This window comes from Clarias gariepinus, chromosome 14, assembly GCF_024256425.1.
Source record: "Clarias gariepinus isolate MV-2021 ecotype Netherlands chromosome 14, CGAR_prim_01v2, whole genome shotgun sequence".
Classification (NCBI taxonomy): Eukaryota; Metazoa; Chordata; class Actinopteri; order Siluriformes; family Clariidae; genus Clarias; species Clarias gariepinus.
In genome coordinates, this window is record NC_071113.1 from 23,511,060 (window position 1) to 23,538,336 (window position 27,277).

The 27,277-nt window shown below is 39.3% G+C and overlaps 1 protein-coding gene across 1 annotated transcript in view; it reads left to right on the forward strand.

Moving 5' to 3' along the window:
- Positions 1–1,008: 1,008 nt before the first annotated feature.
- Positions 1,009–27,277, forward strand: part of tcerg1l (transcription elongation regulator 1 like) — a 120,149-nt gene continuing 93,880 nt past the window's right edge. The window contains exons 1-4 of the mRNA XM_053510891.1: positions 1,009–1,370; positions 3,096–3,358; positions 16,353–16,499; positions 16,752–16,923. Coding sequence (XP_053366866.1) covers positions 3,116–3,358; positions 16,353–16,499; positions 16,752–16,923 — 562 coding nt within the window. The 5' untranslated portion in view covers positions 1,009–1,370; positions 3,096–3,115. The remainder of the gene's footprint in view (positions 1,371–3,095; positions 3,359–16,352; positions 16,500–16,751; positions 16,924–27,277) is intronic.

A 27,277-nucleotide genomic window follows, 5' to 3' on the forward strand; every position in this document is an offset into this window, starting at 1 on the left:
ATCATTGTTTTTCTTCTTCTTATTATTATTATTATTATTATGATTATTATTGACATTTGGGTGATATATACATACATTCAGCCAAAACAATGTATACACACTTCAACTGTAGTTAAACCTCGAATTGAATTGTGGCAGATATGTGTAGTGTTATGTTTCCACTAAAGATGTGAGTAGTCCCACAATCAATGAGGGTTTTAAACAATGCGTGTTTGGGGTATATACGGGAGCTATATGTGGGAGAATATATGGGAGAATTTCCTCCCAGTATATGGGAGAATTGAATTATGGCAGATATATGTAGTGTTATGTTTCCTCTAAAGATGTGAGTAATCGCACCATCATTGATGTTATCATGTGATCGTCAGAAGAGAGGTGTACAGTATATTTAAGTGTGTATACATTGTTTGGCTATATGTCTATATACACAGTGTATAACTCAGACTGATGCTTTTTATGCTGAGCAGAAGAAACGTTTGAGGCTTTCTCAATAAACTTGAAATAAACTTAGCCACCTTACAATTAATATTTTTATGATGATGATGATGATGCTCAAGTGAGTTGATCAAACGCACCAAACATGGTGTGCCCCCTGGTGGTACAAAAGTGATGCACGTAATTATAGACAGACTGTTGGGCAGCATCTGAAAATGACAGGTTGAAAATGACAGAATCATATGTACCTGTGCATTCTGGATGAATAAAAATGCTGTTAATGCTGGGAAATAATGTAAAGAAAAACAAACGTACATTTCCACTGATTATGCGCGTGAATCGGTAGTTCTGTTAGAGTCTAAACAGATGATGCCGCCTAACTCGTTTGGATCTCGTGCGGTTTGGATGCGCTTTGCCCTGGCACGCGGCATCGCACTGAATCTATCTCCTCCTCTCTCTCTCTCTCTGTGTGTGCGCGCGCGCGTGTGTGTGTGTGTGAGAGAGAGCGAAAGAGAGAAAGAGAGAGACACGTCATAAGGAATCTGTGCACACTCACACTCAGGACGTCACGCGTAAAGTTCCCACGACCTGGATTACATTCTGAACGAGATTTAATATGTCTCACATGAGCCATGGTCGATTCTAGGAGCGGATACATTTCCTGACGGGGAGCAGATTTTCCTTCACAGTCCCACCGAGCTCTCTCTCTCTCTCTCTCTCTTTTTTTTTGTGGGCGGACTGACATCGGATCCGCGGGTCTGATCGCGCGTGGACGCGGCTCGGTCGCTTCTCATTCCGGTCACTTTAGAACATCTGGCGCTGGATGTTAAACCGCTTTTTTTCGGGGAGCTCTAACTGTTTTGGCCAGTGAGTGATGGAATGAGGCTGTGATAAAGTGTACCCCTCTATAAGGGAATTTACACATCTCCTCACAGGTGAGTTCGGAACCACTGGATTGCGTTTTAGACCCCGGATAGCAGTCATGTACACGCACAACTTGTGGAGCGCAATAAGGATGCGCAGTACATTAATTATGAAATAATCTGCATGCCTAACACCAGTGAGTTCCAATAAACTTGCATTCACCAGAAGCTGGTGTGCTCGGACTAGTCCTAGTTTTCATAGTGTGTTGTGAGCATGCTGCAAAAGTCTTCTCACATTCATGTCGGCTAAAATGTACTGTATACTTTACATTCTGCATTTTAAATAGCACATGTGTACCATCCTAAATGTTATTTCATTTCAGTTTGGAGCCCTGAATGAATATTCATGGATTTGCATAGTAAATTATATTCCCTCTGTATGTGGTAAATTAAATGAAGAAATGATATCACACATAAGGAAATCAGCTGTTGGGAATAAATCAATCTTATTCTGATCTGATCTTAATCTTATTTTGATCTGATGTTAAAAAAATAAAAGGTCCGGAGGGATTAAGAGTACCAAATCCAGTGTTCTTTGGTGATCTGCTACTGTATCTTATACATCAGTGAAGATTCACTTCCCTAAAGATCTGAGATTTATCTAAGAACCCAATGGGAGCAAGTGTGGACTTCTCTCTCTTATACACTTTCACACGTAGAATAAAGCTAAAGTTCTTTAGAGTTAATCCATTTGTTTCCATTTCTGAAGACTTTTTTTAGTGCATACAGGTTGCAGAATAATCGCTTTACTCTTAGAAATGGTTTCCCTGAAGGATTCTTTGCTTCTCAAACAGGCATTGTTTAAAACCCTCATTGATAAGACTACATTTAGAATTCACCCAGAGGAACAAACTGGTGAACACTAACATTATGATTCTACGGTTGCAAGATAATCAGTCATCAATCATGAAAGGTTATTTAAGGCTCCTTTCACAATTTAATTCTTTAATTCATTTAAACCAAACCTTGGTATGATTGTTTTCTGAGCACAGGTTGTTTGGCCAGGTGTGAATGCAGTAATCAAACTCACAGTGGTGACTAAAACACCTGTCTGAGTGAAGTGGTCTAGATCTGCTTTTAAGTGGACTCTAGAGCAGTTTGAATACAGTAAGAAAGAAATTTGACACTTAATCAACTCAGCTGCAGGAAGTAAATCAAATATGCAGAGTATTTCTTTGAGATGTGAACCGCTTTAATAAGCTGAGCAATTGAATGCGCAGAAGTGCTGCAGAAATATGATCTAGACAGAAGAGCAAAAAAAGTAAATTAAGTGACAGATATAGTAAACAGAATGACTTAAAGCCATTATTTATGAATTTTTTTTGCTTAATTAACTATCTAACACAAGCTCCATTCCAAGCAACCCAGGTTTCTGTAATTTCTGTGCACCTGCTTTGTTTGTATTTTTTTCTTGCTTAATGAGAGTTTAATGACAAAAGTTTTCAGTACCATCCTCCAGATTTTTTATTTTATTTACAACCAACCAAACTAGTAAACAAATCTTAAGTATCTTTGATTCAGTTGCCATTGATCTTAAAATTTTTCATTCATTATTATTATTATTATTATTATTGCCATTCAGATGAAGCTAACTCTTAAACTAAGAGACATTACAATACCACCTCAAATTACAACATTCTCCCCAAAACAAACAAAAATATTTGATGTACTGTATATTGCTGCCATTGCTTAGTCCCATCTTTCCCATCTTTTTCTGCCTGTTGCCGGCACATGAAGCTCTGCTGTAGGATGCAGGGATGATGCCCGTTCGGCGTATGAAAGCTCAGCCACACGTGTGGCCATTGAGCACCGAGCCTCCTCCATGGGTATGGACAATGCCAAATGCTGCAGGACTGTGCAGTCTGAGCTCCACTCCTCATGCGTCCCTCCTTACCTCTACTCGACCTCCTCCTCCTCTGCGTGCTGTCACGAGCTGGCAGCTCTCCTGTGATCCATTCTTACCGCCACTCATTAGCCCACTTCCAGTGCCAAATATTCAGGTAGGATGCTATTTTCTTCCCACAGCTGCTTGCAAAACAACACGTACACATGTTCAGCTCATGTTTGACTCAAGAAGTGTAAGTGATTTACAAAGACGTACATAGGAACATCCCTAGTAGAATAATAATTTAGAAATATATTGGCTGTTAAACTATGTATTTACATAGTCAACCAGCAACATTGTGTGGAGATTTGTTTACATGCTTGCCTATATAGCAAAAAATGACCCAGCACCCACATACCTCTTATCCACACCACCCCCCAACCACCTCACACACACACACACACACACACACAAAAACTCTTTGACGGGTGGTACCCCAGTGTAAGGATCTATCCAGGGGTGTAAACTTCAAAGCCCTTTAGTAAGTCACTATGAATAAAAGCGTCTGCTAAATGCCTGAATGTAAATATAATACATGTGTTTCTGGGTAATTCCACTAGGGGGCACACTGGAGAATTCAATCAGACTTTGAATTTTACAATTTTACAGACGTTTTACATAAGGTTGAAAAACTTGGTGACCCTTGAGGAGCTTAGTTATCATGTTAGCATTTAAGTTAGTGTTTTTCTCCCACCAAATGTTTTGACTTGTATATTTGCCATTCTGGTAAGTTGAAGATATATCAAATACGATTCATATACAGTAATTACAGAACCGGTCACATTTTTCCTCTGAACGTTTCTCCATTTTCGACTTGCCCGCTGACTACCCTGCCCCTAAGGTTTACATGCATATTGTATCTTGTGAGCACTTACAGTATCAGCACATTGTGTCAATGTTTGAGGACGTGCAAGTGTATCTCCGCCCTAATTCTTATACTGGTGAGCTCTCTGGTGTCTGAGGGATACGCTGAAGAATTTTCGTTATTGTGTAGATTTTTCGACCTTCTGTAGCACAAAGTAATTTTTTCAGGGCTCCCTCCGGAGCGTTGAGCGTTTTAATTTGCTATAAAAAGACACAACGAGTGCATTTGCATGCACAGGGATTCATTTTATCCAATTGGATTGCTTTTTTAATTTAAGTTAATGTATCTAAATTTATCTAAACAAATGGTGTTCATATATCTATTGAGACCATCTCAAACACATCAACTGATTACTTGTGAACTAGATTAGAAACTGTGAGCAAGTTTACATAGTCAACAGATAACTTAGTCATCAAGAGCTATAAACTGGAGAAGCATATTTTAGGTTTAAAATATTAATATTATAATAATATTTTATTAATATTTTATAATAATTTTATATTAAGTTCAATGGAACCCACATTGTATGGACAACTGTGCAGCATATACTGTAGATAGTGAATCATCACACTCATATGTGCTTGCTGAATTTTGGCACACGGCTGTGGGAATTTGTGTCCACTTGGCCTACAAGAGCATTAGTGAGGTCAGGCACTGATGCCGGGTGAAAAAGCCTAGTATGAAGTTGGTGTTTCAAATAATCCAAAATGTAGTCAGTACAGCACAGAAAATTCCCTAGTGTTTAATTAACACGTAAAGTGTTGAATTAACACCCAGCAGTTTTTATATGAGTCCAGTTGGACTCAAATAAACTGATAGAATTAAATCATCACAGGGGGTTTTACTGTGTAGGGTGGAGGTCTACGCTCTGTGCAGGTCACTCATGAGCTTTCATGACATTCTGGAAAAAACTTCTTTAGGGCCTTGTTTTGTGCACAGGACCACATTCATACTGGAACAGGTTCTAGGACAATGCTGCATCATATGAAGAGACAACTGTGGACATTTATGTGTTGCAACTTTGTGACAACATTTTAGGGAAGGCCCACATACTGTATGGACGTTATAGGCCAGGGTATAGAAACGTTTAGCCATATGGTGCATTTGGTCTATTTATTCTAACTTTTTTTTTTTTTTTGAGCTGTTGATTTTTAAACTGAACCATTTAGTACCAGTCAAAGGTTTGTACACACCAGTAAAACATTTGGACACAAGTTTGGATTTATTTTCTAAATTTTAGAACAATACCAAGTTGCGCACGGATCGGATGGTTTGCTGTGGCGACACCTTGACAGGAGCAGCGGAAAGAAAGTTTTTAAGAATAATACTGGATTTTTTGAACTATGAAATTCTTGCAAGAACAGTATCATCAAGTGCATTTGCAAAACCCATCAAGCACCATGATGGAGACCTTCCCAGGAAAGCAAGACCAAAACCTACCTCTGCTGCAGAGTAGAAGTTCATTTAGTGTTACCAGCGTCAGAAATCACTAATTAACAAACCGTACCTACCATTAAAGCTGTTATGAAGGATTTACAGTGCATTTACCACACACATCTCAATATTTTAATCTCAATGTTTTGGATGCCTTTAGCATTGTTTTACACATCTTAAACACATCTCCTGGTATACTGAACTTCCAGTGTCACACAGTATGATGCAGATCAATCCCTGCTATCCCAAATGAGGATGGGTTCCCTGTTGAGTCTGCTTGCTCTCATGGTTTCTTCCTGCTGGAATCTCAGAGAGTTTTTCCTTGCTACTGTCGCCGTCATCCTTGGCTTGCTCATCAGGGACAGTTTATCATTTTGGTTCATAATTCCACATTTTATACAAACTTAAATAACTCTTGTGTGCTCTTCAAATAAAGTAAATGTGTGCTCTGCAAATAAAGTAAATTGTTAAAAGGACTTAAGAAACAAAATTAAATTGTATTTTACAATGTATTAATATATATATATATATATTATTGATTTGCTATGTTTTCCACAACTATATCTATATCACAGTAACTAAACTATGAACAATACTCCTGTACTACCATAACTAAACTGAGCTATAAGGAGAGGTTAACTTGTAATGATCTTATATTATCTACTGCAACCATCTCCCCCGATCGCTTAGTTTAGATGGCCGGCCAGCTCTAGGAAGAGTCCTGGTGGTTTCGAACTTCTTTCACTTACGGATGATGGAGGCCACTGTGCTTATTGGGACCTTCAAAGCAGCAGAAATTTTTCTGTAACCTTCCCCAGATTTGTGCCTCGAGACAATCCTGTCTCGGAGGTCTACAGACAATTCCTTTGACTTCATGCTTGGTTTGTGCTCTGACATGAACAGTAAACTGTGGGACCTTATATAGACAGATGTGTGCCTTTCCAAATCATTTCCAATCAACTGAATTTACCACAGGTGGACTCCAATTAAGCCGCAGAAACATCTTAAGGATGATCAGGGGAAGCAGGATGCGCCTGAGCTCAATTTTGAGTTTCATGGCAAAGGCTGTGAATACCTATGTACTTTCTCGATTTTCTTATGTTTAATAAATTAGCAAAAATTTAAAAAGTAAACTTTTTTAAAAAAAAGAAAAAGTTGTCATTATAGGGTCATGTTACATAACAGGTTATTGACAGTCTGTAGCTGGTTAGTTTGCTGGGGGTCTTGTACAAGTGCATCGTATAACTTACCAAATATTTAGCATCCATAGTACAATTTTAATACATGTAAAATTACACCTTTTTCCAGATAAAGAGACTAAGAGAAGGTTAATAGCAAACCCTTATTGAATATGCATGGTCTGAGCTACTGGCATCAGTAATTCACACCAGTTCAGGTGACAATCTTCCATTCCACCCCAAAACAAAGCCTTTTCACATTGAAATGTTTATGCAAATTTAAGAGGGGAAAAAATCTATTTCTAGCCAAAAAAAAAAGAACCTTAATGAATATAATCAGCGCCAGACTTAGTACATTTGGTGCCCTAGGCAAGATTCATGTTTTTGCACTTATTGTTGTATCAAGTTTTCTGGCACTATGAATTGTGTTAAGTTTACTAACTCATGACAAATGACTCGTGAAGCCATATCTGTCTTCTATTTTTCTTTGCCACTGAATAGCAATAGACCAGATTTTGTCTTTTTTATATACAAGGTGACCTGAAGTGCAGGCAAGGAGTAGATCAGTGGTTAAGGCGTTGGACTACTACTGATCAGAAGGTCCCAGGTTCAAACCAGGTTCAAGATGCTACTGGTGGGCCCTTGAGAAAGGACCTCAACTGCTCAGATGTATAATGAGATTAAATGTAAGCTGTCTACAGTAGATAAGGCATTTTCGAAATGCAGTAAACATAAAGCTAAAGGTCTTTGCAGATGCAATGCTCATTTATTGGTATTACTTAGCAATAATGTCTGTAACAGCTCTTAGTGTATCGATGATCTGCTTTATGGGAGCAGTGAATGATGGCAACAGTGGTACATTTGGCTCAGGAACTGATTGCATATAACAATGTACATTTAAATGCTCTCCAAATTGACAAAATAACACCTGCCTCCAAACAGCTGCTAATGTTGGGAATGTCAGGGTCTCGGAAAACCATAATGAAACCACACTTACACGCCACAATTTACATTCACAATTACACTGCTTTAGCGTTGCAATACTAATAAAAGGTAGTAGGCATGAAACAATATACTTAACATTTTTTGTGTGAGCAGTGTGTTCACAATGGGAAAATCAATGAAGTGTGTATTATGAAAAGCCACATGCTGTCTTCTGTACCACGATAGAAAGGTTATAGCTTCAGGGGGTACTTTATTTTAAATGTTGTTAAATGGGTGACATACCAAGTAAGAATACTGCTACTATTTATCCAAGCTAGGAGGAATAAATTATTCGGATATTCTGGGTTTCAAAATTGTCAGTAGTTTTTGTGGAGGCTGTTTTGGTCCAGCTTGATGATGTGAGTAATTGGTAATTTGGCATTAATGTTTAGCATGAAATATTTTGTGATCATTTTCACATGGTACACATGGTACACTTTATATGAATATGTGCATTTGATACTTTTGGTTCTTACACAAATAATAAGAATTTGGCCAAGCACACAAATTGCAGATTAGTAAGTTATTTGTTCTTAAATAAACAAAGGTTTATGCATTATGGATTTGTTTGAGATAAATGTAAAGGATGACTACTGATATAATGCTTATACAAATCACAGCATTTTTGTGCACACTCATGTGCACATTCTAATATCACTGCTGATTATTAGTACTGCGGAAGTACTGTGTACTTTAATAGGTAACAAGATCACATATTTTGTAGAAAAAACTTTAATCAATAAAAGTGGATATAACCAGGGGTTAGGATCAGGTATGAGACTAATGTGTGGTATGTGCATATAAATAGACATTTGTTTTCTTTTCTTTTGTTTGTAGAATGATTAGAGATGTGTCTATTAGTATAGCCGGTGGAGTGCCTCCAGAATTCCCATGAAATTTCCATTTCCATTTAATTATCACATGGGTTTAAGAGAATAAGCAGTTACGTAGCTCTAGTGAGAAACAAACACCACATTTAATACTACAGTATGTCTTTTACACTTGCAGTGTTCAGTCACTCATGCTTAGTAAGTGCCTGGTAAAAGTCACAGCAAATTTGGCAACTAGTTTGTTACCAGCCATGTTTGTTAAAAAATATCATGTGCAGTTTGCACCCTTTGTGCTTGTCTCACATGTGGATGAAAATGGAAAGGTTGTGTCTGGAAGGGAGTCTGGCATAAAATAAATAAAATGCCAAAAATTGTCTGCGGTGGTGTCTATCCAGGGCAGCCCAAAGAACAACAACACATAACTGGTAATGCGCCTAAGGAACTTTTAGAGCTAGAATTCATACAGTACACCATGCTGGCATTTCTTCCTCTGTGTTTTTCCTAATAGAAGGATGAGATGGCAGTCTGTTTCAGGTGACCACACACAGACAATCATTCAGACCTAAGGGCAATTAAGGAGAGGGAAATATTTTACAGCATTGATTTGACATTGGTATGTTGGAGGAACCTGTAAGAAACCCATGCTGCCATGAAAAGAACATGCACCGAAATTCCACACCTGAAATTTGGATTGAACTGGAGACCCTGGAGCTGTTAGGAGGCATTTCTGCCTGTTGTGCCACTGTGCTCCATCCGACCTCTAATAGTTGAATAAAACACCTTTATTAGTGCTGGTCTTAACATCAGTGCTTGCTGTGTAGTATTCCTTCTGATTTTAACTATTGAAGGATTATTGGTCAAGAGGAGCCTTTGTTAAACTCCACATTAAACCTCATTACTACTCATATTTTTCCTGTCATGTTTCATAGTCCTGCCAACACTTTGCAAGTGGGTCCAGTGCTTCTCTGGATAATGGGCTGACCTTCAGGCCAGTATTAGCATACGGGCCATTATGTTGAGGAGTATAAGTGAGGTTAGGTAGGTCGATAGGATGATGAATGTAAAGAGCATAATGCTGTTATTCTCCACAAAACTCTTACTTGTAACCTCTAGAGGTGCTTCTTTGTGATTGCTTAATGCATACCTCATAGCTTTCATGAGCACAGCATGCCATTAAATAAATCATTGAGAGGTCTTTACAAAGAGTCATAAAACAACTGAGACAAGCAAACAAGGACATGGGCTTATATTCTGTGACAGACAGGGAAGGTGTACAGTGCAGTAAATCTTAACAACGACATTCTGCTGGGTTACAAAAAGCACTGGGCTCCTGATTGACTTGCACAATAGTGAGGAAATGACTCAGCCTGGGAGAGTGTGTGTCACAAAGTGGTACTTCCCGCAGCTGAGTGTGGTTAATAATGAGCACTGTGGAAATGGATCGGTGATAATGCAGAGAAGTGACTCCACTCTCGAGCATTAAGGATTGTCTTTACGCCTGCACCACACTCTAGGCACATTACCGGAATATAATTGACATTCTGTGGATAACTGTGAACTGGGAAGTTTAAACGTAGAGACTGGGATTTTTTTTATGTGGACACACACACACACACATATATATATTTATAACCTTAAGACAAAAATGTTCACCACATAAAAAATGCTCCAGTTCCTGTGTTTACAAAGTGTGTATATAAGTGTGTATATCACACACACACACACAGTGGTGTGAAAAACTATTTCCCCTCTTCCTGATTTCTTATTCTTTTGCACGTTTGTCACACAAAATGTTTCTGATCAAACACATTTAACTATTAGTCAAAGATAACACAAGTAAACACAAAATGCAGCTTTTAAATGATGGTTTTTATTATTTAGGGAGAAAAAAATCCAAACCTACATGGCCCTGTGTGAAAAAGTAATTGCCCCCTGACCCTAATAACTGGTTGGGCCACCCTTAGCAGCAATAACTGCAATCAAGCGTTTGCGATAACTTGCAATTTTGGCCCACTCATCTTTGCAGAATTGTTGTAATTCAGCTGGATTTGAGGGTTTTCTAGCATGAACCGCCTTTTAAAGGTCATGCCACAACATCTCAATAGGATTCAGGTCAGGACTTTGACTAGGCCACTCCAAAGTCTTCATTTTGTTTTTCTTCAGCCATTCAGAGGTGGATTTGCTGGTGTGTTTTGGGTCATTGTCCTGCTGCAGCACCCAAGATCGCTTCAGCTTGAGTTGACGAACAGATGGCCGGGCATTCTCCTTCAGGATTTTTTGGTAGACAGTAGAATTCATGGTTCCATCTATCACAGCAAGCCTTCCAGGTCCTGAAGCAGCAAAACAACCCCAGACCATCACACTACCACCACCATATTTTACTGTTGGTATGATGTTCTTTTTCTGAAATGCTGTGTTACTTTTATGCCAGATGTAACGGGACACGCACCTTCCAAAAAGTTCAACTTTTGTCTCGTCGGTCCACAAGGTATTTTCCCAAAAGTCTTGGCAATCATTGAAATGTTTTTTAGCAAAATTGAGACTAGCCTTAATGTTCTTTTGCCTTAAAAGTGGTTTGCGCCTTAGAAATCTGCCATGCAGGCCGTTTTTGCCCAGTCTCTTTCTTATGGTGGAGTCGTGAACACTGACCTTAATTGAGGCAAGTGAGGCCTGCAGTTCTTTAGATGTTCTCCTGGGGTCTTTTGTGGTCTCTCGGATGAGTTGTCTCTGCACTCTTGGGGTAATTTTGGTCGGCCGGCCACTCCTGGGAAGGTTCACCACTGTTCCATGTTTTTGCCATTTGTGGATAATGGCTCTCACTGTGGTTCGCTGGAGTCCCAAAGCTTTAGAAATGGCTTTATAACCTTTACCAAACTGATAGATCCCAATTACTTTTGTTCTCATTTGTTCCTGAATTTCTTTGGATCTTGGCATGATGTCTAGCTTTTGAGGTGCTTTTGGTCTACTTCTTTGTGTCAGGTAGCTCCTATTTGACTGATTTCTTGATTGAAACAGGTGTGGCAGTAATTAGGCCTGGGGGTGACTACAGAAATTGAACTCAGGTGTGATAAACCACAGTTAAGTTATTTTTTAACAAGGGGGGCAATCACTTTTTCACACAGGGCCATGTAGATTTGGAGTTTTTTTCTCCCTTAATAACGTAAACCTTAATTTAAAAACTGATTTTGTGTTCAATTATGTTATCTTTGACTAATAGTTAACGGTTTTTGATGAGCAGAAACATTTAAGTGTGACAAACATGCAAAGGAATAAGAAATCAGGAAGGGGCAAATCGTTTTTCACACCACTGTATATATACAGTATATAATTTTTTTTTTAGTTTTTTTCCGTTTTTTATTTGTTTTTTTGTGTGTGCCATTTTTGTGCCATTTTTTTTTTGCAAAATTGATCAGACCCTTTTCAACCCAGGTGTATAGAGAATATTCACATAACTTGAATGTGAAACTACAGCTTTTAGCCAGCTTATTCATGTCATTGTTAAATCCGTGAATAGAAATTAGTCTAACACAGTTAGGAAGGCCATAAATTTAGTGTATTGACTTACTCCATTATGATGTGTCATGCTGACCCAGAACCTGTGTCTTGAAGCCTTGTTTTTAATGGAAAAAAAGTGTGTTATTATAACACAGTTGATTGGTCAGAAGACATTAATTCTTTTTCTTTAACAAAAGCTGACATTTGTTTCAGCTTCAAAGCAAAGCACAGGTAATTTATGCAGACATATGTGGTTAAGGCTTTACATGAATGAATTTATAAAAGTGTATAATCATTGATACAGTGATATTTATTTAGTTTTTGGACGGTATCTCTGGTGTCAGTGCTTTGGGATTGTGAGAGACAAAGCAGGGACTAAGGTTTCTGACAAACAAATGTCTTCATGATTGAGAATAGGTAACGTGACAAGCTATATATTATGTCTTACATTAGTCTTGAAGAGGGAGAGAGAGAGAGAAAAAAAAATTTAAGGATGCGTTGCCCGTCCCAATCCCGAATAAAAATGGGAGGGTTGCGTCAGGAAGGGCATCCGGCGTAAAACCTGTGCCTTTGCCGGGAGCAGCTGAAAGACAGATATACATAAAGATATAAATAAAGAGATACACTATATGGACAAAAGTATTAGGCGAAACCTGTTTATTTTTTTATTTCAGGTGTTTCAGTCAGGACCCTTATCCCCAGTTAAGGGCAAACTTAAGGTTTCAGCATACCAAGACATCTTGGACAAATGTTGTACTTCCAACTTTGCTGTGTTTCCAAGTTCGGGGAAGGCTCATATCTCCTCCAACATGACTGCCCCAGTGCACAAAGCAAGGAACATGTCTGGCCAGAGCCTTGATGTTCATCTTTAGGATGAACTGGAACGGAGGATGTGAGCCAGGCTCCTCGTCTAACATCAGTAACCTGTACCTTATAGGATTTACAGAATAAATGAGAAATCCTCACAAAAACAGCCCCAATCTTCTGGACACCCTTCTAAGAAAAATGGATTTTAGCAGCAAAAAGGGGATCAACTCCATATTGACGTATATACATTTGGATAAAATTTTATTACAGGTTTGGCCAAATACTTTACTCCACATAGTGTACATCATTCATGGTTAATGTTGACAAATTTTGTGATATGTATAGGGTACCTTGAGTTGGTAATCACATTAAATTTGATATTTCATAATTTTAGCATTATTAAGAAATAGAAATGTTTTTTTTTACAGGAATGTAGTGATTAGTTAAAATGCACATGGACTGGATTTTTGGAGGTTATACATGTGATTCTATGATTTCGAATACAATTTTCATAAATAGATCTTTCAAAAATTTTTCTCACTAGATCTAATAGGGGTTCAAGTTAATACATTGAGTGTAACATTAAGTGTAACATAGCCCTAACATTTTATCCAAGGTAAAGTACGGTTTTATAACTCTAACATTAGTTTGTTAACTATGTTCCTAAAGTTGTCCCGCAACTCACAAATGATTTGTCCCAGTGCCAAGTGACCGGCATCAAATGATGTAATTTTGTTCTATGGGACACATTTTGATTGCACTTGTGCTGTGTGTCTCGCTCTGCTTCTCTAAATATACACCATTATTTACAAGATCAGCAGCCCAGCAGCCCAGCGTCTCTTCTTTTTATCTATTTTAAACAATTGGATTAAAAAAATGTGTATATTAGGGAGAATATCGTTATATATTGAGAATATATGTTAGTGTACCCATATGTATAATATGGGCTTTGACATACGTTTACAGATAATGATGTAACATGGTTAACAATTTCCATATTTTGACCCATAATTTCAGTGATAGGACTCACCTGGCTGACCACATCTCATTTTGATGAAGTGTTTAACATGTATCGTATTTGAACAAATAATTTATTTAACAACATCAAGAATTTATAACCCATAACATTGTATGTAACATAATTGATGGTAAGTCAATAAACTCAATGACAATAAAATATTTTAGATAAAATATTTCAACTGTGAGGACCCTTACCACAGTGTGTTTAAATTGGATGCCACACAGAAGAATGACATAATGTTAGTAAATTAGTGAATTCAGACATTTTAGTCATTTAAAAAAATATAATTTTTTTTTAGTATTTAGACTCTGACTCTCACTCATTCTCTATATCGCTTATCCTGTATACATGCTCAAGGGAGGCCTGGAGCTTATCTAAGGGGACTCTTGACACGAGGCTGGGTACACCCTGGACTGAGTATCCATACTCAGTTTACATACTCACACACTACGGACAATTTGGAAACATTAATTAGCCTAATCTGCATGTCTTTGGCCTGTGGGAGGAAACCGGAGTCCCAGGAGGGAACCCACCGAGCACGGGGAGAACATGCACACTCCACTCCAGGCATACAAGCCCCAAGCGATGCCACAGTGCTAACCCAAACGCCACTGTGCCACTGGATATTAATTAATAAACTGTTATTCCTGCTTTGTTTTAAGTCATTATTTTGAAACCAAGAAATCCTCAACTACAAAAGCAGAAATTGCAAAAGTAACAAACACATTCAAAACACATTTTTTTTATTTAATTTAAGCAGTTTTATTAGCTTAATATTGATCAGATTTTGTGGTTTGAGAAAATCTGACATTAATTGTTGTGAGGAAATCCGATACCTTCATCCTGTGCACAAAATTCTGTTGAGAGATGATGACTATTCAAATATTCACAATTATCCATTCAAGGGTTTTTTTCTACAGCGCATGCATAGTGGAAAAGTGTGAAAATTGCTATGCAATATGTATTTAGAATATAGCGATATTTTTCAATTTACAGTATATTGATTTATTTATTCGTATATATACATTCTATATACCACTTATCTTGGACAGTGTCACAGGGGCATGGGACCTAATCCTGGAGACTTCTTGGATGGGGTGCCAATCTATCGCCGGGCACACAAGGATACACATAAAAACACACACACACACACACATATATATAGCACATACTGTATAGCATACACATGGACACACACATGCACACACACAAACACATACACACACTGTACACACACACACACACACACACCCCTAATCATAACCTGTAGGCTACAACACTTAAAATTCATTCCACTTCTCCTGCAGTACATTCTGCAGCTCATATTTATATTTATCACTTCATCCTTGATGTTAAGGATTTAACATATAATTTCCCTTGTCGTTTTGTTTTAGAACAATATGTTTTCAGAGCCATAATTCTACTGCCTGTCTGAGAATGTCCTTGGCATAAACACACCTTTCACACAGATGATTTGCAAACGCAGCCTGAAACACCACAGTATTTATATTCTTTCCATATATCAGGTCATCTGATTTAAAAAATCCATTACAAGCTCTTTCATGCACCAGTGATCATCATTTGATGACAGTTGTGGCATTGCTCCATTAAACTTAAGATTATTTTATTTCTGAAGTAGTTTAATTAATTAAGTTTCATAAAAACTAGTCAACTACATAATACGACCATGCTGTGATTGAAGTCCTCTGTAAGTCACTGGCTTCACACCTTCCTTAGAAAGAAACCACTGGTGGCTTAGTGGTAGGGTTCTCGTCTGCCATGTTTAAGAGGTCAGGGGTAGCTCAGAGGTTAAGGCATTGGACTATGGTTCGGAAGATCGCTGGTTTAAACCCCACAATCACCAAATTGCCACTGCTGGGCCCTTGAGCAATGAACTTAACTCTCAACTGCTCAGATGTGAAGTGAGATAAAAATATAAGTTGCTCTGGATAAGGGGAATCTGCCAAACGGCAAGAAACCTTTACTAATGGTTGCCATTACATCTTCAGTAATTTACATAAAAGAGGCTAAGCAAAGTGTTTGTTGCATTGCCTCATCAGTGGACTTATTGGTTGTTTTCAAATATTAAATTAAGTATTTCTATATTCTACGTTATAATAAACTAAACTTGACGCATAATATAAATAGGCCATTTAAATACTAGTCTACTTTGCTATTTACTGAACAAAGAAAAAGGGTATAATTAACCACTAATATATGTTTCTTGTCAGTGTGTTAACCTTTAAAGATAAAATTATACTCAGTTCCTTTTTTAAAAAAAAGTATATATATATATATATATATATATATATATATATATATATATATATATATATATATATATATTAAATTAAGCTTGTTTCCATGAAGTGTTTGAAATATTCTGCTGTTATAGTATGACTGTTGTTCCCGCACCACTGACATAAAAATCTTTGACTTCTAATGATTGTCAAAAAAATGAATGTATCCTTCAATTCCTCTTGTGTACCTTTCAGTGGGAGCTTACATCTAGGCCTCCCATGCTGGGATTTCAGCCTCCTGCGAGTGTTGATCTGGTCCCCGTGTTCCCCATCGTGTATCGTACTGTACTTCACCCACACTACGGCAAGTCTTGGCTGGAAAAACGCACGCCTGACTACAAGGTGAAACACTGCAGTGTTATAAGTGCTTTAATAGTAATGTGGTGCAAAATAGTGAATGTTTATGTAATGAACTGTTTTCTACTCATAAAGGTTAATTAAAACAGGATCAAAACAGCAAGCTTTTTTTTTTCCTTGTTGAACATCTCTTCTGAGAATTTGATTCTATTTGCAGCAGAAACAATTACATGCACTATTAAAAGCACACAGCGTTTTAAGTTAGTTCAGCATTTTCCTTTATTCTCTCACTTTTAGGTTTATCTAAACAATGCTTTGGAGACCTGGATTGGGCCGGAGGAAGTGGGAATTTTTCAGCGCCAGGAAAAGCCAGTCCTAATGACTAACCAAGTGGCGATGAGCATATCGAGGCCAGCAGCTGCCTCCAGGAATTTCCACACTTTGCTTCTGACACCCAGGCGCATATCAGGTAGGAGGAAGAATTGTCTCATCCTTTATTCTGCTGGCCTCCTGGCCCACTGTCAGGTTTGCCTTAATCCACAGGTTTTATCGCTCTCTGCTCATATTTTAGGCTCTATTTTTTCCATTGACTTTGATTTGAATCCTCCTATTTTGCAACTAGCAAAGCTATCAATCTGTCAGCCACATATTCTGATTATCTTTTAAATAAATTAACATTAGTTTGGGGGAAATGTTTATCTTTCTTCGGGCTTAGTTACACAACCATTATTTTGAAAGCGTTAAAGCGGTGAAGTAAAGGCAGTAAACTTGTAAGCAGGTCATATGAAGGTCTCCCAACATGAAAATAGATATGGATTATACAGTGGTTGCACACCTGCATGGCTTAGATCTCCATTAGATCTCCATAATAGTTCATTCCTTTGCAGCGGTAACCTGTGTGCACATCTCTCTGTCCTCTTGTAGCTGGACAGAGATGGATTATATTGCAGGTCTAATAGACGGATGCTAAAGGATTAGTCTTTGAAAGATTAAAAGAAAACACCTTTCTGGTGGATGGTGTGTTACTGCAAGAAGCACTGGGAAAATTGAAAGTTTTGAAATGAGTTGTGGGTTTGTGTGTCTACTCAGTGGCGGAGGGAGACAGAAATTTAAATAAAAGGACTTTGATAAATAAATAATGAAAATCATTGTATAGTCTATAAATTAACTGATATTTGTGCCCTCCCATGCATTCTGGCTGGTTTGTGGTATTCAGTATTTAGCACTTAATTACTGTATTAAATACTCAATTTAACATAAACCAATCTTGTCATATCTGTAACATATTTGTTACACTGAACCTTATAAATTCGAATAACATTCTAGCAAGTGTGACTTATGTGGTTAATGACTTTCAAACAGAAATAGGAAATGTGCGTTCTCCTGATTTTATTACAGAATAGCAGATATAAATTAGTGCACATTTACATACATGCTGTATATACACACTGCATGCATGCTGTGTTGGTTCCATACATATAAATAAAAATATTTCAGTGGGCATTATTACCCTGATATCCCCCCAGCTTTGCCTCTGCATCCACATAAATCTCTGTTTTACCTGAGTCATGGCAAATGCTCAGGTAAAACATTCCATTCTATACCCAAAATCCTCAACAAAAACTGTTAGAATTTTCATGTGCTATATTCATAAGTATTGAGCTTATTACTCCTACACAGTAAATAAGAAACTTACACTATAAGGTTTAGGTTAAGTGTAAACCATTGAGCTAAGAATACCATGAATGGGCCCCTGAGTGGTGCTCGCCCCTATCATCCGGAAATCGCTGCTTCGATCCCTGGGTAGTGATGGGTCGTTCATGAATGATTCGTTCTTTTTGAAAAAATCTTTAACGTGACCCAGAAGAACGAGTAGTCTCAGAGAGTGACTCGTTCATTTTCTACTGGGCGCGCATGCGCAAATCATCGCAAAACCTCCGTAGGTTATGTACAGGAAACAGAATTGAGCGATTTTCTTTTAATGACTCTTCTTATCCGAGTTGTTCACTCTTTTGTCATGTGACTCCCATAGACGTTATGCGGTGCAATAGATTCAAAAGAACGAACAGACTGGAAGATATGAGAGGTGAGCTACTCATTCTGTTCATTATAATATGTCCTTAGCTGCATTGTAATATTTCTATTACTGGTATTGGTGGTCTTTTTTATTGAAAATGCAACATTTTATTTTATTTTTGATCCAAAGAACGTGTAGGTGCATGTTATTCACAAGTTCTGACGCGTGTCTTTAGTTACACAGTGTCACTGACGACATCAGACGTTTCGTTGATTTCTTTGTCTCTTGTTTATTTCCAACATCAAAAACAACGGTTGTTACAGTTTCTTGCATAAATCCACTGTAGTCACGACAAGTCGCTTGCTGTGTTCTGTAGCTTCGATAGATTACAGTTACAACAACTTATTTTACTGTATTCCTTTTAGCGTACTGTCTCACGTTATCACGGTCAAAAGCTTGTGTGCTCCAAACCTTTCTGTATCCTTCCGTGTCTTAACAACAACTACAACTAACGTGCGTGATAGACATGGAACTGCATAACTGTGGGATGATGTCACAGAACAACACATGAAATGATGTCACAATACAAATTATATGTATGATAATTAATGCTTAATGCTTAACTAATAAACTGAAATAAGATAAACATAACAACAAATCACAAGAATGAAATATGGCCCTTACATTTCCAGCCCCTAATTGACAGGCAGGAAGACTGACAATTACACACATTTTTTGTTTTGTTGTTTTTTTTTTTTTTTACGATTGGGCCACAACATTTACTATTGGATTAAAATTTGAATTAACTTTCTTAACACTTTAGAATTAACTTTCTTAACACTTTAAACATTTTTTAACGGTTTAACTTAAGGTATTCATATTGCTGCGTACCAAATGAAAGGAACATGACTACTTTATAAGGTAATTAACAGTCCATTTCACATATCAGGCACAGCTTATCGATGGGTCTTTCCAGGGTACTGGTTTTAGTTTTGACCAGTACACGCCTCACAAGTCCTTTTTTATCAGGGAACACTTTCGTGATCCGTCCGACGACCCATGAATTTCTTGGAGAAGACTCATCAATTATTAGAACTACGTCTCCAATCGAGAGGTTTTTTCTCACCTGAGACCATTTTTGGCGCTCCTGAAGCAAGGGCAAGTATTCACGCACCCATCGCTTCCAGAATAGGTCGGCAAGGTACTGAATTTGCTTCCACTTGCGACGTGCGTAAGTGTCCTCTTTTTTGAAAAGACCAGGAGGCAAGTTTGGCTGTTTTTTCATCAGCAGCAGGTGGTTAGGTGTCAGGGGCTCCAGGTCTGTGGGATCGTCTGTAGCGGTGGTAAGGGGACGGTCATTTATTATAGCTTCCACTTCACACAGGAATGTGTGCAAGCTCTCATCGTTTAGTGTTTGTTCTTTTAGTACAGACCTCAGGATTTTTTTTACTGATCTTATCTGCCTTTCCCATATTCCACCGAAGTGAGACCCAGCAGGAGGATTAAATATCCATTGTATCCCCTTTTGCATGAGGACGCCTTCAATTTTTGACTGATTCCACTGTTGGATAGCTTTACGCAGTTCAGTCTCAGCGCCTATGAAGTTTGTTCCATTATCACTTCTCATGACTGACACCTGGCCTCTTCTGCACATGAAGCGTCGAATAGCGTTTAAGCAGGAGTCTGTATCTAATGACTGCGCGACTTCAATATGCACGGCTCTTGTTGTCAGACAAGTAAACAATACGCCATATCTTTTAACATTACTTCTACCCCGTTTGACCTCGAAGGGTCCAAAATAGTCTACCCCTACGTTAGTGAATGGTGGGTGATCTGGTGTTATTCTATCGCGTGGCAGTTCTGACATTTTTGTTCACTATTCTTCGCTCTGATCTTTCTGCATGTCACACAACTGGACAGAAACTTTCTCACAAGGGAATTTGCTGTCGGAATCCAGTATTTCTGCCGCAATTTTGAAAGCATATAATTCCTTCCACAATGTCCAACCTGTTCGTGAGTGTTTCTTAAGATTAGGGTTGTAATGTGTGAGTCTTTGGGTATAATGACAGGGTGTTTTGCATGCTCAGGCATTGCAGACCTACCAAGACGTCCTCCAACTCTTAGCACTCCATCCTGCAGTACTGGATCTAGTTTGGAGAGACAACTGTTTCCTTTTACGGATGCATTACCCTTTTGTAACATGGAAATTTCGTCCTTGAATTTTTGGTTTTGAACAAACTTAATGACTTCGTTTTCTGCCCTTGTTAAGTCCTTAATTGTTAGAGACTTATGGTTTTCTGTTATTGAGTTGTTTGCCTGTCCCTTGATCCTTTTTGTTCTCTGTTTAAGCATATCTTTAACGCAGAGAATCCAGGCAACGGATCTTTTTAATTTATACCAGTCAGAGTGATAGTTAATCAGTTTACTCACGGCATCTGTGCTCTCTGTAGTTTTTACGAGATTCGCTAAGGCTGAGTGTTTAATCTCAATGTCATCCTCTTTCGTCGACAGATCGTGAATGTTTTCAGGCCATTTACTCTCTGGTGTTTTAAGAAAGGGGGGACCATGGATCCAATTGTTGTTTTTCATGAATTTTTCACAGGAAACTCCTCTGGAAGCAGCGTCAGCTGGGTTTTTCGAAGTGTTGACGTACCTCCACTGCTGTGGCTTGGTTGACTCTCGTATGATGGAGATTCTGTTAGCGACAAAGGTTTTGAAGCGAAGTTTTTCATTAACAATGTATCTCAAAACAGTTGTGCTGTCGGTCCAAAACACAGAGTCCAGCAGTTCTATTTCCAGTTGACCTTTCAACATTTTGTCGTTGTTTACGGCGACCACTGCCGCTGTCAATTCCATTCGGGGAATAGTAGTTTGTTTCAAGGGCGCTACGCGAGAATTCCCCATCATGAATGCACAGTGTGTAAATCCATCAGCATTTACTAACCTAATATATGAGACAACTCCATATCCCATTTCACTTGCATCTGAGAAGTGGTGAAGTTGTGCTGTATTTGTGACTCCAAAGTCAACTGGTTTTACGCATCTTGCTACACTAAACTCAGACAATTGATGCAACTCGTGTAGCCAGACCCTCCATCGTTTTATAAATTGTTCGGGAATGTCATCGTCCCAAGCGAGTCTCTCTTTACATAACTGCTGCATTAAAATCTTAGCTGGCAGTATGACTGGTGCAAGGAAGCCTAAGGGGTCATAAATTGAACTAGTGACTGACAAGATTCCTCTTCTAGTCACAGCCCGCTCTTTTAAACTAATCTTGAACTTGAGCGTGTCTGAATTAATACACCACAGCACCCCTAGAGCCCTCTCAACAGGGAGTACGTCTTTACTCAAATCTAAGTCCCTCATGTCTTTAATTCTCTCACCCTCAGGGATGGAAGCTAGCAATGTACGACTATTACTTGCCCACTTGGTGAGGTGAAACCCTCCACTTGCGCACAGTTTGGTGAGATTACTATATAGCGCAACTGCTTGACTATGACTAGAGACAGACTTCAAGCAGTCGTCTACATAAAAGTTTTTAAGTACTGTGTTGACTGCCTCGGCAGATGCATTGCTGCGGTTTTCTTCTGCTGTTTTCCTGAGGGCGAAGTTAGCTACACTTGGAGATGATTTTGCACCAAACAAATGAACAACCATTTTATACTCAACCAAGTCCTGACTCACGTCTCCGTTCGGCCACCACAGGAAACGCAACAAGTCTGTGTCCTTTTCCGGAACTCTGACCTGATAGTACATGGCTTCCACATCTGCCATCATGGCAACTTCTTCTTGTCTAAAGCGTGCGAGCACCCCAATGAGTGAGTTTGTCAGGTCGGGTCCCTGCAGAAGCTCGCTATTTAATGATATTCCCTGATAGCTAGCAGCACAGTCAAAGACTACCCTTAGCTTTTTCTTTTGAGGATGGTACACACCATGGTGAGGTATGTACCACACCTGCCCGTCTTGTCGACTTAGGTGGGGTGTGGGGACCTTGACTGCATGACCCTTCTCAAACATGTCATTCATGAAGTTTAAATACTCTTTATGAAAGGAGCGGTTATGCTTAAACTTCCGTTTGAGGTTCAGTGCGCGCTGCATGGCTGCGCTTCGGTTATTGGGCATTTGAATAGCTGCTTTCTTAAATGGGAGACCGATGTAGAAGTGATTATCGGTAAATTGCAGGGAATTAGTTACAGAGTCTAAAAACTGATAGTCCTCTTGTGACAACTCAGCTTTGTCATCACAGTTCCGTTCAGGAAAATCATGGTTGTACTGTTGTATCAGCATTTGTTCCACACTTTCGATGGAGACTCTGTTGACTGCAGCGCTCACTTGCTCATTGTCACATGTGCCTTCCTCGACCGACTCTCGAAGAGGTCCATTTATGGTCCATCCAAGAGCAGTCTTTACTGCATATGGCCCATTGTGCCTGCTGTTAATTACTCGCCATGGTTCTAGGAGCCTGTGCTCTTTGTTACCTATGAGAATTTCAACTCCAGCATTAATGTAAGGCAGTTTTACTTCGCTGAGGTATGGCCACTTATCAATGTCGTGCTGTTGTGGAATATTTTCCACTGAGACTGGGATACTCTTTTGTGTGAACACTTTGGGGAGTTCAACAAAGGTGTTTTCTTCCAGACTGCTAACCTCTAGATCAGTAAGCACATAGCTTTTTACTTGTTTCTTCGCGTTCAGGGTGCTTAACATGATGTCAATTTTTTTACCTTGTACGTTTAATCGCCTTGCTAGTGACTCTGTACAAAATGTAGCAGAGCTACCTGGGTCCATAAAGGCGTATACTTTTACTGTCTTGTTGCCTTTTTTGGACTTTATTTTAACAGGTACTATGGAGAGAATACAGTCATCTCCAGCCCCGATACACGCACTCGTTTCGTGACTCGCTGCAACAGGCAATGTTTGAACTGGTTCGGTTTCGTCAGCCTTTACGATCGCTTGAGCTGTGTCCTTTGCTGCAATGTGTAGCATGCGAGGATGTTTCTTTGAGCACAACTGACAGGTAATTTTCTTCGTGCAGTCTTTGCTTAAATGTCCTTTTACTAAACAGCCAAAGCAGAATCCATTCTTTTTTAGAAAGTCCAATTTGACCTTATATGTCTCATTGTTAAACTTGTGGCATTCGTCTAGGGTATGATCTTGCTCACAGGATGCACAAGGTTTAGTGAAGGCACTAATAACTAATGCACCACTACTCTTTACTGTGATTGAGTCTCTATGATTTTTACCAACCTGTTTTACGCCGGTCGCAAAGCTGCTGCCCCTCTTTTCTTCAGTTTTTTGCTTGAATCCTGGAGAGGATTTGCTGCTGTGTTTTTTACCACTAGTCGTTGTACCACTAGTCGAAACGTTCAGGTCTCCAAAGAGTGGGTTGGACATTACCTTTGCTTCTCGTTCTACGAATTTCATCAGCTGCACAAACTTAGCTCTTTCCTGATTGCGCTCCTCGTACTTGTATACGTGGCTTCTCCATTTTTTTACGCAATTTGTAGGGCAGTTTTGAGGCAACACCTCTCAAGTTGGTAGCATTGTCTAGCTCATCCATGTAATCGATGCTTGACATGGTATTGTAACATTCTACTAGGAACAGGGAGAAAGTTTTTAGCGACTTTCCGTCCTCTGACTTTATTTCCGGCCTTTGAGTGCCTTTTGCATCAGCGTTGTAGCGATTATTTGTCTATTTCCGAAATTGTCATGTAACAGTTTCATAGCCTCTGCGTAGCCACAATGTTCTGGCATGAGCAGGCAGCTTCTCACTAGGTCCTTAGGCTGTCCTTCAGTATACTGCTCGAGATAGAACAGCCTATCATGATTGCTATCAGTGTTGGTTTCGATGGCATGTTTAAAAGCTCTTACGAAGGACGTGAACTTAAGAGGGTCACCATAGAATGGAGGAACGTTGCGCGGAGGTAAGGAATGTTGCCTCTGACTCTTTGCAAACGTTTCTGTAAGGTCTGCCTGAAGTGGCATCCTACCCTGAGGCTCCACTATGTCAGTGTTGTAAAGTGAGTGTTCGTTACCTTGGGTGGGCCGTTCCATTAGGGTGCTTGACATTATGGGTTGGGCACTCACTGGCATGCTTAAGTGGGTTGCTCTGAGGCGTGATGGCAGCTCGAGGTATTCCGTTGCCGAACTGTGGTTGCAGTGGTCGTTTTGCTCTGGTTCCGGGGGGCGTGCACCACTCGTTTCGACGACCACGCTCCGTCTGGCAGGATGTTGTTTTTTGCGGTTCTGGTAAGAATTTAGTTCAGCATCGGCCATTGCAAGCGCCGTTTCCGCTTCCAGCCTTTCCTTTTGTGCCTTTAATTGTGCTTGTCTAGCCTTTAGTCGTGCTTTCAATTGCTCTTCCTCAATCTTTAATTGTGCTTCCTCCAGCTCCAGCGCCTGCCGATCTCTCAAAGTTGCTGCTTTAGCCAGCAAGGCTGCTCTGTTGGCTTCTGCCTTTTTTAGTCGAGTTTTGGATGCTGCTGACGTTAAGGACCTCTTGGATGCCGCTGACATTACGCTTCCTTGCCTTTGGGGGGCGGGCGTCTTACGCTCTGCCATTGACACACTGTCGTTTGGCGAAACTCCATCGTCAACTGTTTGAGACAACTTAAAGCGATTACTAGTGTCCGCGATCCACGACTCCACTCTTACCATGAATTCTGAGCAGCGCGTTAATCTAGGGTGAAACCAGTGTTGTTGATCAGTTTCACGCTCTTCAACCTTTGCGCACGATCGCACTGTTACATTACTTTCAATAAAGTCATTTAGCAGCGCTTTATATTGGCGGCGCTTGGCTTTAACGTCATGCAAATTACAAGCATTGTCCATAAGCGCCTCCAGTTCATTGTATAATACAGTCAACTGACTCCACTTGCCTTCTCTGGCGCTCTTCAGTTCGTTGAGCACCATCACCTGCTCAGATTCGGCGATAGCGGCGTTGTCCTCGCCGTGTGACATGGTGAAGTTTAAGGCAGGCAAGTCCTCTTCTCGCTTTCGGTTCCGGTTGATGCGCGTTTTTGAAGTAGCACGCGCGCTCTTCACAATCTTAAATCACTTATCTTCATTTCTGCGGCGAAGCCAAGCTTTTGACTTTAATGTAGGTGCATGTTATTCACAAGTTCTGACGCGTGTCTTTAGTTACACAGTGTCACTGACGACATCAGACGTTTCGTTGATTTCTTTGTCTCTTGTTTATTTCCAACATCAAAAACAACGGTTGTTACAGTTTCTTGCATAAATCCACTGTAGTCACGACAAGTCGCTTGCTGTGTTCTGTAGCTTCGATAGATTACAGTTACAACAACTTATTTTACTGTATTCCTTTTAGCTTACTGTCTCACGTTATCACGGTCAAAAGCTTGTGTGCTCCAAACCTTTCTGTATCCTTCCGTGTCTTAACAACAACTACAACTAACGTGCGTGATAGACATGGAACTGCATAACTGTGGGATGATGTCACAGAACAACACATGAAATGATGTCACAATACAAATTATATGTATGATAATTAATGCTTAATGCTTAACTAATAAACTGAAATAAGATAAACATAACAACAAATCACAAGAATGAAATATGGCCCTTACAGAACGAAATGAACTAAAGGACTCAAAAAAAGATTCGTTCAAGAACCGAGTCACTAAAATGATTCAAACTTCTCATCACATTCCCCGGGTCATGCTGTAGCCTCTCATAGCTGGGGGCCTAGAGAGAGCTAACTGGGCAAGGGGTGGGATGAGAGGCACTTGGTTACGGCTAATTATGGCTCTACAGCCAATCAGAGGTGCCTGTGAGCTCACGCAAGCGGAAGGAGTAGATAGCGCTGTCCTCAAAGTGTGTTATGCTGCCCCCAAACACAACTGTTTTTTAACCAGGACTTTTGAGTAACAAAACACAGATATGAGAGCAAAAACCACCTGTATTTCCCTATCCCCTGTTGCGCTAATGCACTTATCCCAGCGTTTTACTAGTGCTTGGATACCATTAATGTAGAAAGTTTTCTCTGTATGTCGGATCCATGATTAGACTTCCTGGTTCATGTCTAAAACTCTGGCCTTCAAGGCACTCCTTTAATGGCCTAAACACTTAAAAATGGCTTGCAGAGAGGTCAGGGGATGTAACAACATCTTTGAGACTAGTTCCTGTAAGGTGTGATCGTGAATGATTGTGTGTACAGTACACTTGCCACAGACAGACGCGTCTCTTCCACAAGTTGGTGATAAATTATCTGTTAATTTTCAAGGATCAGGAGTTCTACTTACTGAATGTTGATGGGAACGACTGCAGTGGGGCCATCATTCATGTTGTACAGCCTTCTTCAAATGGTTGCCCCACTGAAATGTTTTACTGTAGCTAAAAGTCTTATTACCATCCTCTGCTTAAAGTATTCTGTAAATGTTAATTGGTTTTCCTTTATGAGAAATTTCATCACAAGTTTCAGTTTGACTTTAACACCCCTCATTATTATACACATCTTTAGTAATTTGTATAAAAGAGGCAAATAAAAAATGTTTATTGTGCATCACCTTAGGCAGTCACTGAATTATTAGTTGTTTTCGGCAAAGTTATTAAATGAATGAAGGATAAAATGCAGTAAATGCAGTGAGAATATCAACAGCACATACTCTGCAGAATTAAATCACAGTTGAGAGATTAACTATTTTAGACTGTGTGAGTGTAAGTGTTTGTTCAGGTTTGGTAAGGCATGTGCTTTTTTCCATCACAGATATACAGTATGACAAACAGGAAATTGGTAGTGTGGCAAAAACCTTTATTTTACTGTTTCTACTTTAACTGTCAAGTG